The sequence below is a fragment of the Lissotriton helveticus genome, chromosome 5_1 (genome assembly GCF_964261635.1).
Source record: "Lissotriton helveticus chromosome 5_1, aLisHel1.1, whole genome shotgun sequence".
NCBI classification, from domain to species: Eukaryota; Metazoa; Chordata; class Amphibia; order Caudata; family Salamandridae; genus Lissotriton; species Lissotriton helveticus.
The window spans coordinates 56,033,155-56,050,937 of NC_136065.1; the positions used below are offsets into that span (position 1 = coordinate 56,033,155).

The 17,783-nt window shown below is 49.9% G+C and overlaps 1 protein-coding gene across 1 annotated transcript in view; it reads right to left on the reverse strand.

The window, feature by feature from the left end:
* Nucleotides 1–1,470: 1,470 nt before the first annotated feature.
* LOC144752380 (butyrophilin subfamily 1 member A1-like) overlaps nucleotides 1,471–17,783 on the reverse strand; it is a 373,692-nt gene continuing 357,379 nt past the window's right edge. Inside the window, exon 8 of the mRNA XM_078640315.1 lies at nucleotides 1,471–2,003. Coding sequence (XP_078496441.1) covers nucleotides 1,471–2,003 — 533 coding nt within the window. The remainder of the gene's footprint in view (nucleotides 2,004–17,783) is intronic.

A 17,783-nucleotide genomic window follows, 5' to 3' on the forward strand; every position in this document is an offset into this window, starting at 1 on the left:
ATGTGATCAGTGATGTCATCAATGATGTCAATTGAGACAGCTAGCACTTGATAATTCTATGCTTAAAGACATTACTAAAGATTGTCAAAAGGCGTCACTTTTTCTCAGGTGTGTGTATGTGTGTGTGTGTGTGTGTGTGTACACAGCACAAGCTGCTCAGTGGGAAAACATCTATTGGGAGCTTACCAGGAGCTCAGAGTGGACTTACAGCCGGCCCACTGCTTACCATTGGATGACTTTACTGTCACTCTTATTTCTTGCTTCATACAGGATGGATTTTTGCTCCGTCTTGTGTGTCCCTCCCCTGTTTCTGTCAATGTTTCTTTGAGGTAATCTTCAGTTTCCAATTGGTGGCACATGTGGATACTTCTACAGGATCATCGCCAAATGTTGTAATCAAATGATGGTCCGGACGTCTAGCGTAGATTAGTTAAGGTTCTTTATTAAGTAGTTAGAAGGAGAAACCCCACCAGGAGCAGCCTCCCCGCTGCTCAGCCCATACCCAACTGACACTCACAGACATCCAATAATCGATCCACAGCAGCATCCACTCCACACTCATACTGGCTGAGCAGCAGGTACAACACACGGCCTCGTTGCCGTCCTTTGACTTGGCTGACTCGAATCCTTCTGCCTTCTGTGGACCCTCAGATAATCATTTCTAGAACCCAGGGACCCCACTGAGTCATTATTGGAATAAGAGAACCCGGCCTAAGCAGTTTTGATGATCTGAACCACATCAATTATATCCTTCTATTTAATTCATAAACAAATATTATAAAACAAAATGTTCGCTTTAATGGGAAAGTTGGAGTGTTTCTAAAATCAATAGGCTCCCCATACTATATTCTGTTTGGTGAGTCTGCACTGTTTCCATGATTCAATGAGGATACAACTTCATTTTTAGCCCCCAATTTACAAGTTAATATTTTTAAAGCGCGCTCCAGTGAAGAGAAAAGAAACGTTATATTTGCAAGAAAGAGCTTTTGGCTTTGCCAAGGCTTGTTTGTATTGGTGAGCCTTCTATTTGCTGGTCCTGCGTCATTGTCACCAACAATGGGCGTTCCAGAATGTTCCTTTGATGATGTCAGCGTGGGTCCTGAGGTGTATAATGACGTCATTTGTGATTAGTTGCTCGGTTCCCCCCCCCTCCCCTCGGCTCTTAGCGGGAGTCAGTGGGGGGGGGGGGGTTGGAGGGGGGGGGGGGGGTCTGAATGGTTCTGCTTCTCGCGCTGCGCGGGATCCGTCGCTCATTGGTTCAATGTCTCAGGGGGCGGAGCTCATTTGTGTCATATTTGTAATATTCCTGTCGGTGAACCCCCCACTGTAGAGGACAACACCCCCCAGCGCCCAGAATAAAGATATTCAGACTCCAGCCCCCCCTGCAGAAAACACCCCGACCCCCCTCAAAACAGGACTGTACCCCCTGCCCCCGCCAGTGATCTCCCCTCCTCTGTGGGGTCCCCCCTCTCACTCCCGCCCTGTCGCGGGCAGGACCCGCAGCGCCCCCGCATTCCTCCCTCCGTCGCTGAGTCCTGGACAGAAGAAGGGCCTCAGGGTGGGGGGGAAGGGGGCCCCCTGGAAGGTGTAGAGCAGAGAGCGGTCAGTCACATTGTAGACCGAGAGCCTGCGCGCCTCATAGTCCAGGAAGAGACCCACAGCCCTGGGGGGCACCCGGGGGGTCAGGGAGGTGCCAGCCAAGTATTCACCATCTCTGAGCCGCACTGTCCAGAATCCATTCTCAGGTGTTAGTGCGATCCGCCCCTTCCTGCTCGCGGCCTCGTCACAGACCCCCAGGGCCCAGCCCGTCTTGCCCCCCACCTCCACCTCCCAGTTATGCCTCCCGGAGCTCAGCCGCTCCCGACCCAGGACAGCGACGAGAGGATCGAATCTCCGCTCCGTGTCCGGCCGGCCCTGGTCTTCGTCTCCGTCCCTCACGCTCCGTCCGTCCTCGGACAGGACCAGCCAGGGGTGAGCGGTGTCCGGATCCAGGGTCACCGCAGCTGCAGGAGAGAAGCAGAGGTCAGAGGTCACCACCAATCACAGCAGAGAGCAACAACCCATACAACAAACATCTGCAATAATAAACAAACACTGGCAAAGCCAACAATACTTTTCTGCCCGTCTGTGCCCCACGTGAGATACCTGGGCGCGGTGTGAACCTTGAGCCAGACCTGGAAAGTGGGATTCTTGATACCTGCGTGGCCTCCTCTCTCCACGCCCCCCTGTCCCTGGCCCTCACCAGAGCCTCACCTCCCCCTCGCCCCCCCCCTCTGAACCTCACCAGAGCCTCACCATTCTCCTCCCCCCCCTGTCTCTGCCCTCACCAGAGCCTCACCTCCCCCTCGCCCCCCTGTCTCTGACCCTCATCAAAGCCTCACCTCTCCCCTCGCCCCCCCCTGTCCCTGGCCCTCATCATAGCCTCAACTCTGCCCTCGCCCCCTGTCTCTGCCCTCACCAGAGCCTCACCTCCCCCTCACCCCCCCCCTGTCCCTGGCCCTCATCATAGCCTCAACTCTGCCCTCGCCCCCCCCCCCCCCCCCTGACCCTCAACAGAGCCGCCGCAGGGCCTCTCCTATCTCCTCGTCCCCTCTGTCTGTCTGTCTCAGACCCTTGGCCTCACCTCTCTCCACTTGTGTTTTTACTCACTCTATCCTTGGTACTATCGCTCCCCCCTCTCCCTCCCTCCCTCCCTCACTCCGTGAGTCCGATGGGTGAGTGAGTGAGTGAGTAAGGGAGTGAGTGTCTTATTCATGGGACCGCAGCTCTGAAGGTGTCTCTTATATGCTCAGCTCTCTCTTCCTGGTGAACGTATCCAGTCTCAGCCTCCCTCCCCTTCTCCTGTTTCCTCGGGTTTATCCCCTCTCATGTTTGACTCCCTCCGCTGTCACGCTCCTCTGCTTCCCTCACGCACTCTCTGGTGGGTTTGCTTCCCTCTCCTGTGGTTTTCTTCGCTCTCCTGTGGTTTTCTTCCCTCTCCCGTGGTTTTCTTCCCTCTCCCGTGGTTTTCTTCCCTCTCCCGTGGTTTTCTTCCCTCTCTCGTGGGTTTGCTTCCCTCTCCTGTGGTTTTCTTCGCTCTCCTGTGGTTTTCTTCCCTCTCTCGTGGGTTTGCTTCCCTCTCCTGTGGTTTTCTTCGCTCTCCTGTGGTTTTCTTCCCTCTCTTGTGCTTTTCTTCCCTCTCCCGTGGTTTTCTTCCCTCTCTCGTGGGGTTTCTTCTCTCTCCCGTGGTTTTCTCTCCTCTCCTGTTGTTTTCTTCACTCTCCCATGGTTTTCTTTACTCTCCTGTGGTTTTCTTCCCTCTCTTGTGGTTTTCTTCACTCTCCTGTGGTTTTCTTCCCTCTCCCGTGGTTTTCTTCACTCTCCTGTGGTTTTCTTCACTCTCCCGTGGTTTTCTTCACTCTCCTGTGGTTTTCTTCCCTCTCCTGTGGTTTTCTTCTCTCTCTGTGGTTTTCTTCGCTCTCCTGTGGTTTTCTTCCCTCTCTCGTGGGTTTGCTTCCCTCTCCTGTGGTTTTCTTCGCTCTCCTGTGGTTTTCTTCCCTCTCTTGTGCTTTTCTTCCCTCTCCCGTGGTTTTCTTCCCTCTCTCGTGGGGTTTCTTCTCTCTCCCGTGGTTTTCTCTCCTCTCCTGTTGTTTTCTTCACTCTCCCATGGTTTTCTTTACTCTCCTGTGGTTTTCTTCCCTCTCTTGTGGTTTTCTTCACTCTCCTGTGGTTTTCTTCCCTCTCCCGTGGTTTTCTTCACTCTCCTGTGGTTTTCTTCACTCTCCCGTGGTTTTCTTCACTCTCCTGTGGTTTTCTTCCCTCTCCTGTGGTTTTCTTCTCTCTCTTGTGGTTTTCTTCCCTCTCCTGTGGTTTTCTTCCCTCTCTTGTGGTTTTCTTCCCTCTCCCGTGGTTTTCTTCCCTCTCCCGTGGTTTTCTTCACTCTCCTGTGGTTTTCTTCCCTCTCCTGTGGTTTTCTTCCCTCTCCCGTGGTTTTCTTCCCTCTCCTGTTGTTTTCTTCACTCTCCCGTGGTTTTCTTCACTCTCTCGTGGGTTTTCTTCACTCTCCTGTGGTTTTGTTCACTCTCCTGTGGTTTTCTTCCGTCTCTTGTGGTTTTCTTCACTCTCCTGTGGTTTTCTTCCCTCTCCCGTGGTTTACTTCACTCTCCTGTGGTATTCTTCCCTCTCTTGTGGTTTTCTTCCCTCTCCCGTGGTTTTCTTCCCTCTCCCGTGGTTTTCTTCCCTCTCCCGTGGTTTTCTTCCCTCTCCCGTGGTTTTCTTCCCTCTCCCGTGGTTTTCTTCCCTCTCTTGTGGTTTTCTTCCCTCTCCTGTGGTTTTCTTCCCTCTCTCCCGTCTCCTCTCACTCGTCCCTTCTTTTCCATCACTCTTTTTCTCTGCGTGTGTTTTTCTCTCACCATTTCCTTCCCTTCACTCTCTCCTTGTGTTTCATTTCTTTTCGTTTTCTTCTTGTTTCCTTTCTCTTATTTACTGCGTACTTCCTTTCCCTTCACTCTCTTTCCCTCCTAGTGTTTCTCACTCTGCCCCCACTCCCCCAGACCCCCCTCTCTTAGAGGAGACCCCGCTCTGTCTGCGGCTCAATAACTCCTGTCACGGCGGGAAAATCACCCCCGGATTATAAAGAGACCCCCGGGGGGGAAACCGAAGAAAAGAAAGGGAGAGGAGGAGGAGGAGGAGCGAGAAGATGAGAGGCAAGAGTGAGTAAGAGTGAGCATGAGGGAGGGAGGGAGGGAGGGAGGGGGGGAGGGAGGGAGGGAGGGGGGGAGGGGGAGAGGGAGGACAGTGGAGGGGAGACGGAGAGAGACAGAGAGGGGGCGCGAGGATAAGCATAAGGAGAAGGAGGACGAGAGGGAAGAGTGAGGAAGGAAGAATGAACATGAGGCAGGCAGTGTGGTCAGATTTTTTCAGCTTTCGATAGCCCAAAGCCAACTAAAAAGTAGCCCAAATAAGCTCAATATTTCTACTTTAGGGAAGGAGGGGCAGGGACAGCGTCAATCAGGCGGTGAATGCATTGGAATTGATGTTGCAGCAGTATGCCAAATAAATATTTGTCAAATAAAGCCTTTTAACATACTACTTTGCTGGAGCGTTGTATATACATTTATAATCTGGCAACTAGCACCAACCAACATTTTACCACACAGCCGGAAAAATATAGCCCAATTGTGCGTGATCTAGCCCAATCTGGCAACACTGGAGGCAGGAGGGAGGGGGGAGGGAGGGAGGGGGGGAGAGAGGGGGGGAGGGAGGGAGGGAGGGGGGGAGGGGGAGAGGGAAGAGTGAGGAAGGAAGAATGAACATGAGGCAGGAGTGAGGGGGGAGGGGGGGGTAGGACAGCGGAGAGAAGAGCGGGAGAGGGGAGAGATAACAAGAGGGGCGGGAAGGGGGGGCGGGGAAAAACAAGAGGAGGAGGAGGACGAGAGATGAGAAGAGACTGAAGAGTTGAGAACCGAGGAGAGAAGAAAGAGGGAAAGAGACGAGGGGAGGAAAGGAAGCGACGGGGCCGGATGTACCAAAGCATTTAGCATTTCTTTTCCGGCCGTTAAGAATCGCTAAGTGGCCGCTCCAGATTTACAAGGGCCTCTGAGAAGCACAAAAAGCGATTCCCACCCAGTAGAAATCTCACTTTACGATTTCTAAATCGGAAATCACAAACAGGGATTTCTTATTTGCGATTTCCTCAGCAAATGTACAAAGCATTTCCTAAATGCAAAATGAGCGTTTAGGAAAAGCAAAATTACAATTTGCATCTGGCTTGGTCTGTCAATCGAAATGCAGACAAATCGGTGGTGAGAGAAGGACAGGAGTAGATTAGAAGAGAGAGGGATGAGAGAGTGGGAGAAAGTTAAGACAAGCATTGGCAAAACCAATCGACAGCGCCACTCAAATTATGCGGCACGGGAGACCCAAATTATAGCGCACGTTTGGCAAAATTATGCGGCAAGAAAAGGCAAACTATGTGGCATAATGCAACACATATTTCAATAGTATTACATCATTATTTTGTCATCTGTGCACATAAGCACTCTATGAGCGAAGGTTTACCTAATTAATACTAGTTTAACTCTGCAGCAAGCAACTGAAAGGTGCCCTGCCAACATTTGCGAACAGCTTTGCACTGCGCGGCAAACAGTGTTGTTACTTTATTAGGAACTTTTGATCTGTTTGATCTGAAACTATTTTCTTATTATTAAAATCTACAGATTATGAAGCAGATGATGAATAATGTGGCAAATGCGGAAAATTCATAACTATGCAGATAACGCCAGGGGGGCAGAATCACGTCATTCTAGTGGCCCCAATGCCCTAACACAGGGGAAGTCACACCCTAGGGTGTGTGTACATGACTTTTAGTTGCCTCTAAGCCAACTCTGGAGCTGGGCCTTATATTCATATCCTTCACTTTACCGGAAACACCCTGATTGGTTTCTAACAATGATTGTAAAAACCCTTGATGCAATGCAGGCCAGCAGTGCAGTCCCTGCTGACACCTCACATGACAGACTGCATTTGGCATTCCTGACATTATTTACTGTTTCCAGAAGGTGTGTTTCAGCAGTTTTTTCATCTAACACAAGACTATTATATAATACACACTGGGACCCGAGCCCCCTCTGGTGAGTTCAGGTGACACACGACTCTTGCATAGTGCACACTGGGACCTGAGTCCCCTCTGGTGAGTTCAGGTGACACACGACTCTTGCATAGTGCACACTGGGACCTGCGCCCCCTCTGGTGAGTTCAGGTGACACACGACTCTTGCATAGTGCACACTGGGACACCAGTCCCCTCCAGTGAGTTTAGGTGACACACGACTCTTGCATAGTGCACACTGGGACCCCAGTCCCCTCCGGTGAGTTCAGGTGACACAAGACTCTTGCATAGTGCACCCTGGGACCCCAGTCCCCTCCGGAGAGTTCAGGTGACACACGACTCTTGTAAAGAACACACTGGGACCCCAGTCCCCTCCGGAGAGTTCAGGTGACACATGACTCTTGCATAGTGCACACTGGGACCTGTGTCCCCTCTGGTGAGTTCAGGTGACACATGACTCTTGCATAGTGCACAGTGGGACCCAAGTCCCCTCCGGTGAGTTCAGGTGACACAAGACTCTTGCATAGTGCACACTGGGACCCCAGTCCCCTCCGGTTAGTTCAGCTGACACAAGACTCTTGCATAGTGCACACTGGGACCCCAGTCCCCTCCGGAGAGTTCAGGTGACACACGACTCTTGTAAAGAACACACTGGGACCCCAGTCCCCTCCGGAGAGTTCAGGGAACACAAGACTCTTGTAAAGAGCTCACTGGGACCCCAGTCCCCTCCGGAGAGTTCAGGTGACACATGACTCTTGCATAGTGCACACTGGGACCCCAGTCCCCTCCGGTGAGTTCAGGTGACACACGATTCTTGCATAGTGCACACTGGGACCCCAGTCCCCTCCGGTGAGTTCAGGTGACACACAACTCTTGCATAGTGCACACTGGGACCCCAGTCCCCTCCGGAGAGTTCAGGTGCCCCACGACTCTTGTAAAGAACACACTGGGACCCCAGTCCCATCTGGAGAGTTCAGGTGACACATGACTCTTGCATAGTGCACACTGGGACCTGAGCCCCCTCTGGGCGACTTCAGGTGACACACGACTCTTGCATAGTGCACACTGGGACCCCAGTCCCCTCCGGTTAGTTCAGCTGACACAAGACTCTTGCATAGTGCACACTGGGACCCCAGTCCCCTCCGGTTAGTTCAGCTGACACAAGACTCTTGCATAGTGCACACTGGGACCCCAGTCCCCTCCGGAGAGTTCAGGTGACACACGACTCTTGTAAAGAACACACTGGGACCCCAGTCCCCTCCGGAGAGTTCAGGTGACACATGACTCTTGCATAGTGCACACTGGGACCTGAGCCCCCTCTGGGCGACTTCAGGTGACACACGACTCTTGCATAGTGCACACTGGGACCCCAGTCCCCTCCGGTTAGTTCAGCTGACACAAGACTCTTGCATAGTGCACACTGGGACCCCAGTCCCCTCCGGTTAGTTCAGCTGACACAAGTGTCTTGCATAGTGCACACTGGGACCCCAGTCCCCTCGGTTAGTTCAGCTGACACACAACTCTTGTAAATAGCACACTGGGACCCCAGTCCCCTCCGGTGAGTTCAGGTGAAACACGACTCTACTATAGTGCACACTGGGACCTGAGCCCCCTCCGGTGAGTTCAGGTGACACACCACTCTTGTAAAGAGCACACTGGGACCCCAGTCCCCTCCGGTGAGTTCAGGTGACACAAGACTCTTGCATAGTGCACACTGGGACCCCAGTCCCCTCCGGTGAGTTCAGGTGAAACACGACTCTACTATAGTGCACACTGGGACCTGAGCCCCCTCCGGTGAGTTCAGGTGACACACCACTCTTGTAAAGAGCACACTGGGACCTGAGACCCGTCTGGTGAGTTAAAAAAAATAATAAAATTGCACTGTCGACTTTTTGAACTCAAAAGTACTTTTCTTGAAAAGCAGACTTACCTGAACGAATTGGTCCTGGTGCCTTAACATATATAAAGAGACCCGTTATTTCTATATATTGGTGGGGATCTCCATATTGAGTTGTGTGTATCATTATAGACTATTGTCTGTATTTGCAGATGTCTTGCACTCCTTTCTGATAAGTAGGCCTGGGTGGTGAACTCCAAACTCTTCACGGAGGTTGCTGAGTTTTTCGCACTCTAAGGCCCACATGCATCAAGCATTTTTGTAGTCGCAAACGGTGCGATTCCTTAAAATCGGCCGTTTGCGAATGCAAAAGTGCTTTTTGGGATGCATGAAGCAATTTTAGAATTCGTAATATTTTTGCGAGTTCTAAAATTGCGGGTGCTTTTAAGAAGTCGCAGATGTGCGACTTCTTAAAAGCAATGCATCATTACTTTGACAAGTTGAAATTCGCAATTAGGGTGCCAAATTTACCGAGTGGTTGAACCACTCGGTAAATTTGGAAAAAGTGTTTAAAATGGTGAAAAAGTATTTTTTTCAACATTCATGTTTAACACACACATGTCCTTAGGACATGTGTGTGTGAAACATGATGCGAAAAATACATTTCAGGGGTGCATGGGGGGGTCCTTTGGACCCCCCCCTGCACCCATGAAATTTTCTAAGTGCCACTCGCAATTCCCATTGACTCCTATGGGCCTTTTGGCCCATAGGAATCAATGGGAATTGCGAAAATTAACTTAAGAATTCGGTATTCATTTGGGATTCGGTAAAAATTGCGATTTTTACCGAATCACAAATGAATACCGAAAATAATGATGCATAGCATTTTGCACTTCTTAATTTGCGATTCCTTATTTTTCGCAAATTAGGAAGTGCAAAATGTCACATTGATGCATGTGGGCCTAAGCTCCGTGGAGCTTTCGGAATTCCAAAATGTGGAGCAAGTTTTTTCCTTGCTCACGCATGCCAACTTACCGTTGGCGAGCGTGGAAAATCCAGCACAAGAACACTTCCCAGCTAGATTTCTCAACACGGACAGCCGCGGATGGTCACTACAGCTCGCTTTGAGAAACATTCCGTTCACGTTGAGGAAGCTGCCACTTAAGAAGTACTTCTACTCAAGTGGGCAGAAAGAAGCAAAGCGCTCTTGCTCTCTTGCGTGCTGCTTGATGTTGTTTGTGCTGATTTTACAGTGCAAGACAAACACCTGGCATGAAAAATCAGCACGAACGGCGCAAAGTAACGCACTCTGCCGCACGCAGAACTCCGCGTAGCTTGGCAGAGTTTTTTTGATACTTCGAAGAGTTCCGGGTAGCAGACCTCCCCAAACTCCCCCCCCAGGCCTACTGATAAGCCTAAGGATGCTCGACCGCACTCCCCTCTACAAGATCACCTAGGAATTGCTAGAGCAAGTCCTTGTCCACTCATAAGGGAACCCCTAGACTCTGCACAATATATCTCATTTTGATATGTCATAAAAAGAGCCAACTTCCTACACTTTGCCTTCAGAACGCCGTCTGCATATTTGTAGCACCTTGAACCTGTTGGCGTGACTTTTGGGTACTTTTTCAGATGGAAGGGGAGGGGCAAGCGACAAAGGGGGGTGTGGAGTGGAGGGGCAAGCAACAAGGGGGTAGGGGCAAGGGTGGACCTGGCAGGCAGGCAACAATGCAGGCGGGGAAAGGCAGTCTTGCAGTAAATCGGGGAAAGAAAGTACCTCTATAAGTGGCGAGCAGTGGAAGGACACTGGGCACTGCTTGGACCGTGCTCTAGGTTAGGGATAAACACACGTTGAGGAGGTGAAGCTGGCACTTATTTACCAAGCAGAAGCAAGGAAATGAGAGTGATGATGAAGCCGACAAATGGTAAGCCATGGTAAGCAATGGGCTCGCTCTAAGCCCTTGTAAGTGAAATTTTTTTTTGTTGTAAACAACATGTTGGGTGCTGTCTCAGTTGATTCCACAAGTATAGAGTGTGGTGGACAGGCAGGAGGGAGGGGGCAAGCTGCTAAGAAATTAAGGTACCCATTAAACATACTGCAGTTCATAAAACAATAAGAGAAACAACATTTAGGGATGCTAGAGTGAAAGCAGGAGTGTGTTTCCAGAAGGTTCGGGTTTGGCAGAGTCCTGCCTGAAATAGCCTTTTCCACGCAGACTTTACCAAGCAGCTTTTGCCACCCAGGTAAGTGCTACACATTTAGAACATTGAGAACTATACAGCCCTCTGTGGATGTATAAACAAAAAGCTAGATCAGATTGCTCCTCTCAAGAATATGAGGATGGTTGGAAAACCATCTGCCCCATGGTACAATGAAACCTTAATTACCCATACGCTGGCATTTAAACATGCAGAGAGGCAATGGAGGAAGCTTTATGCAGAGGACAAAAAAGCTATCTGGAAGGAGAAAATAGCCATTGATAAAAAAGCTATTGTTACGACCAAAGCAGAATACTACCCCGACATAAGTTCGAAGTCAACTAATAGTACTAAAAGCATCTTCAGAACAGTAAAAAACCTGGTCAACCCTGAATGTGTAAAAAATAGGATCTTGCATACACAGGAATTATGTGATAGTCTAGATTACTTCTTCCAGGAGAAGAGAAGCAAAATTATCAAAGGGCTGAAGACGGAGGACACATCTAGCACTGTAAAGCAGGAGGACTGACAAATATCAAAGGTCAGTGGGGTTAGGGACAGGGGGGCGATGCTATCAAAGCAGGACGCCACCCTGGACCACGTTGTATTGCCCTCAGATGAAGAATTGATAAGGGTAGCTTTAGGAGTTACATCTGGCTCACCCCTGGACACCCTCCCTCATAAAATGTGGATGAAACTTGCTTCGGAACTATTTCAAGTTCTTCGCCAGCTGTGCGACCAATCTTTCGGCAGCGGGTTAGCTCCATCCTGCTGGAAGCAGGTAATAGTAACTACCCTTCTGAAAAAACAACAGCAGACCCTAAATGCCTAAAAAACTACAGGCCCATCTCTCTGCTCCCACAGCCAGTGAAGATAGTGGGGCGCCTGGTTAGCAGGTCACTGTCCCAATTCCTGGAGAGTAACAACAAGCTGGAGGAGGAGCAATTTGGGTTATGCCCAGGTCATGGGACGGAAACTGCTCTGATAACCACCCGGGACGATCTCCGAATGCGTGCGGACAGGGGACAATTGGTGTTGGACTTGGCCCTTTTCCCCCGAATGTTTTGCTTTTACCCCCCAACATGTAGGATGTCTCCCCCATGGTAAAGGTTACTGAATAGGCCATGTGTGGTGTGAGACGCCATGTTAATGTTAAATGCAATGCAATGGTGTGTACATTTATTTTCCCCCATTGTAAACATGTACCCTGGTGAAATGCTGCATTTGTGTTTTGCTTTTAAAATGGCTGCCAAGGCTGTGCGTTGTGCCACCTGACTGCAGGAGATTAGCAGTCTAGTTGTTAGGTACCCAGCCACCCCTGCATTTGGAGGGAAAGCCTGGCACCTAAGGTGCTCTACTCCTCCCCCTGAGCCAGTTAGAACTAGTTCGCCGGTCTGAGGTGGGTTAGCGGTCTAGTTGTCTGGTACCCAGCCATCCCAGCATTTGGAGGGACCTTCTAGAAGCTTCCAGGTTTTCTGGTATAGGGAGAGCAGTAGAGATGTGATGTGCAGAGACAGAGCTGGGACAGGAATGTGAGGGGACCTGCTGCCAGGGGATACCACCACTTGGGCCTGTGTGCTAGACCCTGCACCCATCTAGGACCCCCCTACTGTCCCCAGGGCTTGTGAAGCCCCACTTCAGGAGTTCAGGCTGCCGTGTGGGAGGAGGGCCACGCTGCAGTGGGGATGGTGAAAGCCTACCACCCTGCTTTGATGATGCCCCCACTACCTGCTGACCTGGCCCAGTAGTGCCTACTGCTCTGTCCGCCGGGCCCCTGAGGAAGAGGGCCCCCCTAGGACCCTGCGCTACGCAAGTGCTGCGCAAAAGAAGCGCCCAGAAGGGAAGGAGCATCTGGGACCCCCCCAGGAGGTGAGGAGTGTTACCTTGAGCCTGCTGCTGGGACTGTCCGCCCCCCTTTCGCTGTGCTCCTGGACGTGCTGGGCCTGGAGGAGGCGCTGCGTGCCAAGCGCTGTAATCCTGGAAGCGCTGTGTCGCAGAAACCCTGGGTAGTCCTGAAGTGCCTGAACTGTACTGCCTGCTGTGTGTGCCTGCAAAGCGCCGCTTCAACCAAGCGCTGGACTGTTGGAAGGGCTATACAAAAAACACAAGAGGGAGGTAGAGCAAAATAGGGATTGGATTCTTGCTCCACAGAGATATCTTAATAAACAAAGAGATTCCAACACAAAAGTGGGGTGAAGTGTTTCAACAAATGTTGAAGCATTCAGTGTTTTGTAAAATACCCCTCACACACCAAAAGGCCCCTTGGTGTCATGCTTCATCATCGGGGTCTTCGCACCCCTCTAACGGGATGTGGCGTGCTGCGACCAACGAATATGCGGGAGCACTTATAGTTAATGACTATATGTGGTGCGTGTGTGTGGGGTGTTTTTACAAGTGAGTGGTGGGATATAGTATATATATATAGTGTTCACTTCAGCGGAGCAGTGTGTAGGGGTAAGACGGTGATTACTGGGTCCCGATCCTATTGCAAAAGCAACACCCCCGTCCTGAAGAAGGAGCTTGCCTCCGAAACATGTTGACGCACACCAGAGGTCCTGTTCTTTAATACAACAGATTCGACCTCACACTGCACCTTTTTTAATAGTACCAGCCAGAGTTTAGAATACATTTTCCATACACTCATGTGCCAGGTACTTTTTAAATCTTCACTATATCCCACCACTCACTTGTAATGGAAGTAACTAGAAGTCGCAAATACCTATGCATCAACAATTCGCAAATATTTTAGCAATTCCTTAATTTTCCTTTATTGCGATTCACATTTTGCGAATCGCAATTAAGGAAAACCTTCCCGTTGATTCCTATGGGCCAAAAGGCCCATAGGATTCAATGGGAAGAAATTAACATTTTGAAATGTTTTTTAAAGTGCAAGTTTCACACACACATGTCCAAAGGACACGTGTGTGTGTAACATGACACTTTCAAAAATGCTTTTTTGAGCATTTTTGAAAGATTTCACAAATTAACACGAGGGTCAACCTCGTGTTAATTTGCTCCTCCTATTTGCGAATTCGCAATTTTAAAAACATTCATGCATTGCATATATGGAATCGCAAAAAATGCGATTCCTTAAATGCAATCGCATTTTAAGAAATCGCAATAAAATGCGATTTTTACAAAATTGTTTCATGCATCCCAAAAAGTGATTTTGGAATCGCAAACGGCCGAATTTTGCGATTCGCACCGTTTGCGACTCCAAAATCACTTGATGCATGTGGGTGCATATATGGTGAAACAGCTGGCTTCACATGCTCTCAGAGACCTTAGCCTAAGACTGCTGGTTCATGCTACCACTAGGATAGCTGGTCTATAACGTTGACTTTACAACCATCACCATAAGGGTTGTTTGGACTGGTGCAGGGTGCCCACTAGAATAGTGGACATCACATACTAGGCCAACTTCTCACAAATTCTCCCCTGGGAAGCTCAGAAAAGAGGGGTCCAGGTGCGGATTGAATTCAGGCTGGAATGTTCCAATGCTCTCTATCTGGGTCTACCGGAGCATTTAGTACACTGGCTCCAAGTGATACAGAACCCCACAGCCCACCGTCTGTTTAAACTCACAAGGCGGTCCCCTGTGTCTAGTTACCAAAAACAGCTAAACTGGTTGCTGGTGAGCAAAAGAATCACATTTAAATCCCAAACATTTGCATCAGAGCCTTCTATGGAGTCTGGCCAAACTATCAATGCCAGGATCCGAGAATACTCCCCTCCAAGGGCCTCGTGCTCAGTGGACGCACATCTGTCGGTGGTCCCACGATCGCTTTAAAAAAGAGTCAATGCACTGTGGAGTGGGTAGAGTGCCGCCAGCACTTCCTACCAACTTCTGGCCTATTCCCACGGAGGTGCCTCTGGTACCGGTGGGGACTGTGCGAAACCTGGGGGTCAGCTTTAACGAGAAGCTGAACCTAGAATCTCATGTCAACAAGCAGGTGGGAAACAACTCTAATCTTATTAGAGAGTTGCGGAAGGTGCTACAAGTACTACCCCCTCAGACCAGAGCCTCAGTGGTCTCTGGAGTCTCTTCAGCAGATATTTTGGGGACTCCAGTAGCAAGGCATTGCAGTAGTCCAGCCTAATGAATCTTCCTTCCGGAAGATGTTAAAAACCTACTTGTTAAGCCTATTGCATGGTGCACTAGACCTCGGTTTGCCTAAGAGCCGGAACACTCTTGAGAAGCCGTACACTCTACAAGTATATTCATTCATTCATTCATTCAATTGCTTGAGTTCAGCTCTTAGAAATACCAGGAAGTACCTGCTTAAAGCTGATGTGTGAAGTTGTCTTGCAAGGAAAAGTTAAAACAAAAATACCACAATCTGGGCACAAGCAGCGCGGAAGAACACTAATCAATAAATCAATCAATACTTGCTCCATGCTCCAGGAAAGGAAAAATCGACACATGGAGACAAAGTGAAGTCCAGACATTCTGAGGCGCTCACCAATGAAAGCAAAGAAAATAAGAGTCACAATGAAGCCAACCAATGGCAAGTAATGGGCGGGCTAAATGTATCTTCTCCTTTAGTGTTTTTTAGAAACAATAGTTTGTTGAAAGTGACGCAGCGTGTGCTGTCTCAGACGAGACCTACCAGCCTTCAGCAGGAGTCCTGGCAGAGTACCTGGCCTATAAGGCACTTGGTGCTGTGGGTGGAAATGTGAAAGTCCAGATTTCAAAGTGAAAACTTTAGGTTTTGCGCTTTCAGTGATGCGTACAGTGACCAGACCCTGGTAAAGCTTGTTTTACAAACACTTTGAAGATAAATCCTCTGAGATTACAGAGCAATTGAGGAGAATGACTAGAGGTAGATATGTATCTAACACATAAGAAGCGTGGGTAATTTGCCCAGGATCACACAGTTCCGTCAAATAAACACCAGAGATCTAAGCCCTGTTTCCTGATGCAGAAGTCTGCTAAACAGCCACTAGACATTACCTCCTCATAGGTCTTCCCGGTCACAGCCCTTATTCTACGAGTGAAGTCACCACAAGTCACAAAGCTTCAAACGATATATTCCTCACCCCTCCCCTTCTGTCATCTGACTTAAGATGGGAAACATACTGACTTCAGGGTTTATATCCTGTTTTTTCCTGCTTCAGGTATAGTCGACAGGCACAGGTAAGTTTCCTTCTTTTACACCATTCCGTATTTTTATATTTGGCAAAAAAGATTGGCTGACCTATTGATTGCAAAAAAGAACAAGTGATGGACTGAATGTGGATCAATGTCACACACTCCCCCAGTCAAAAGATCTGGGCCCAAATCCATCGTTTTTTTGCACTCCACACCACCCTGGGTCAGATAATGGCTTTATGCAAATCAGCTCTGACCCTGTTGCCCCATGGGAACAGTCCAGTCCGAACTACAACAGCCATATCTTTCCCAGACCGGAATCAAGCATCCGAGGACCGGACCGGTTTCGAGGTAACACCTCTCTTCAGCCCGGCTAGCTTGACTCCAAGTGGTGTGGAGTGCCTGGGACCCACGTCTGGGCATCCCCAGCGCACTTAGGGCGGCAATTGCAAAAAAGAACAAGTGATGGACTGAATGTGGATCAATGTCACACACTCCCCCAGTCAAAGGATCTGGGCCCAAATCCATCGTTTTTTTGCACTCCACACCACCCTGGGTCAGATAATAGCTTTATGCAAATCAGCTCTGACCCTGTTGCCCCATGGGAACAGTCCAGTCCGAACTACAACAGCCATATCTTTCCCAGACCGGAATCAAGCATCCGAGGACCGGACCGGTTTCGAGGTAACACCTCTCTTCAGCCCGGCTAGCTTGACTCCAAGTGGTGTGGAGTGCCTGGGACCCACGTCTGGGCATCCCCAGCGCACTTAGGGCGGCAATTGCAAAAAAGAACAAGTGATGGACTGAATGTGGATCAATGTCACACACTCCCCCAGTCAAAGGATCTGGGCCCAAATCCATCGTTTTTTCGCACTCCACACCACCCTGGGTCAGATAATGGCTTTATGCAAATCAGCTCTGACCCTGTTGCCCCATGGGAACAGTCCAGTCCGAACTACAACAGCCATATCTTTCCCAGACCGGAATCAAGCATCCGAGGACCGGACCGGTTTCGAGGTAACACCTCTCTTCAGCCCGGCTAGCTTGACTCCAAGTGGTGTGGAGTGCCTGGGACCCACGTCTGGGCATCCCCAGCGCACTTAGGGCGGCAATTGCAAACAAGCATTGGAAATGCAATAGGTCTCGCAGCATTAGAGTTAGTGCTTTTAGAATTGTTTATGGGTTTTTTTTGTAAATCTTTAGCATTTTTGTTTCCTGTAGGCAATGCTAAAGAATTACAAAGAAAAAAAGCCATAAACAAATGTAAAAGCTCTAACTCAAATGCTCCGAGACCTATTGCACTGTGTGAGGGTGAGGGGTTGAGGGTGAGTGAGGGTGAGGGTGAGTGAGAGTGAGAGTGAGGGTGGGTGAGGGTGGGTGAGGGTGAGTGAGGGTGAGTGAGTGAGGGTGAGTGAGGGGTTGAGGGTGAGTGAGAGTGAGGGTGAGTGAGGGTGAGTGAGAGTGAGGGTGAGTGAGGGTGAGTGAGGGTGAGGGTGAGTGAGGGTGAGTGTGAGTTAGGGTGAGGGGTTGAGGGTGGGTGAGGGTGAGGGGTTGAGGGTGAGTGAGGGTGAGTGAGGGTGAGGGGTTGAGGGTGAGTGAGAGTGAGGGTGAGTGAGGGTGGGTGAGGGTGAGTGAGGGTGAGGGGTTGAGGTTGAGGTGTTGAGGGTGAGTGAGGGTGAGGGCGAGTGAGGTGTTGAGGGTGAGTGAGGGTGAGGGTGAGTGGTTGAGGGTGAGGGTAGGTGAGGGGTTGAGGGTGAGTGAGGGTGAGGGTGAGTGAGTGTGATGCTGAGGGGTTGAGGGTGAGTGAGGGTGAGGGTGAGTGAGGGTTTGAGGGTGAAGGGTTGAGGGTAAGTGAGGGTGAGGGTGAGTGAGGGTGAGGGGTTGAGGGTGAACCATTAATAAAAGGAAGACGTTGCAATGGCCGACCAGACATCCATGGGCTCCTGCAGGCAGTGTCGAGTCTGTCCTCTGTTTTATAGAAGGCGACTATCGCCCACAGCTAGGAGGCGCTGCTGTCCCCTTAATACAAGTCTAGCAGTGGTAAAACTTCGTCTTCAAGGGGTTGCT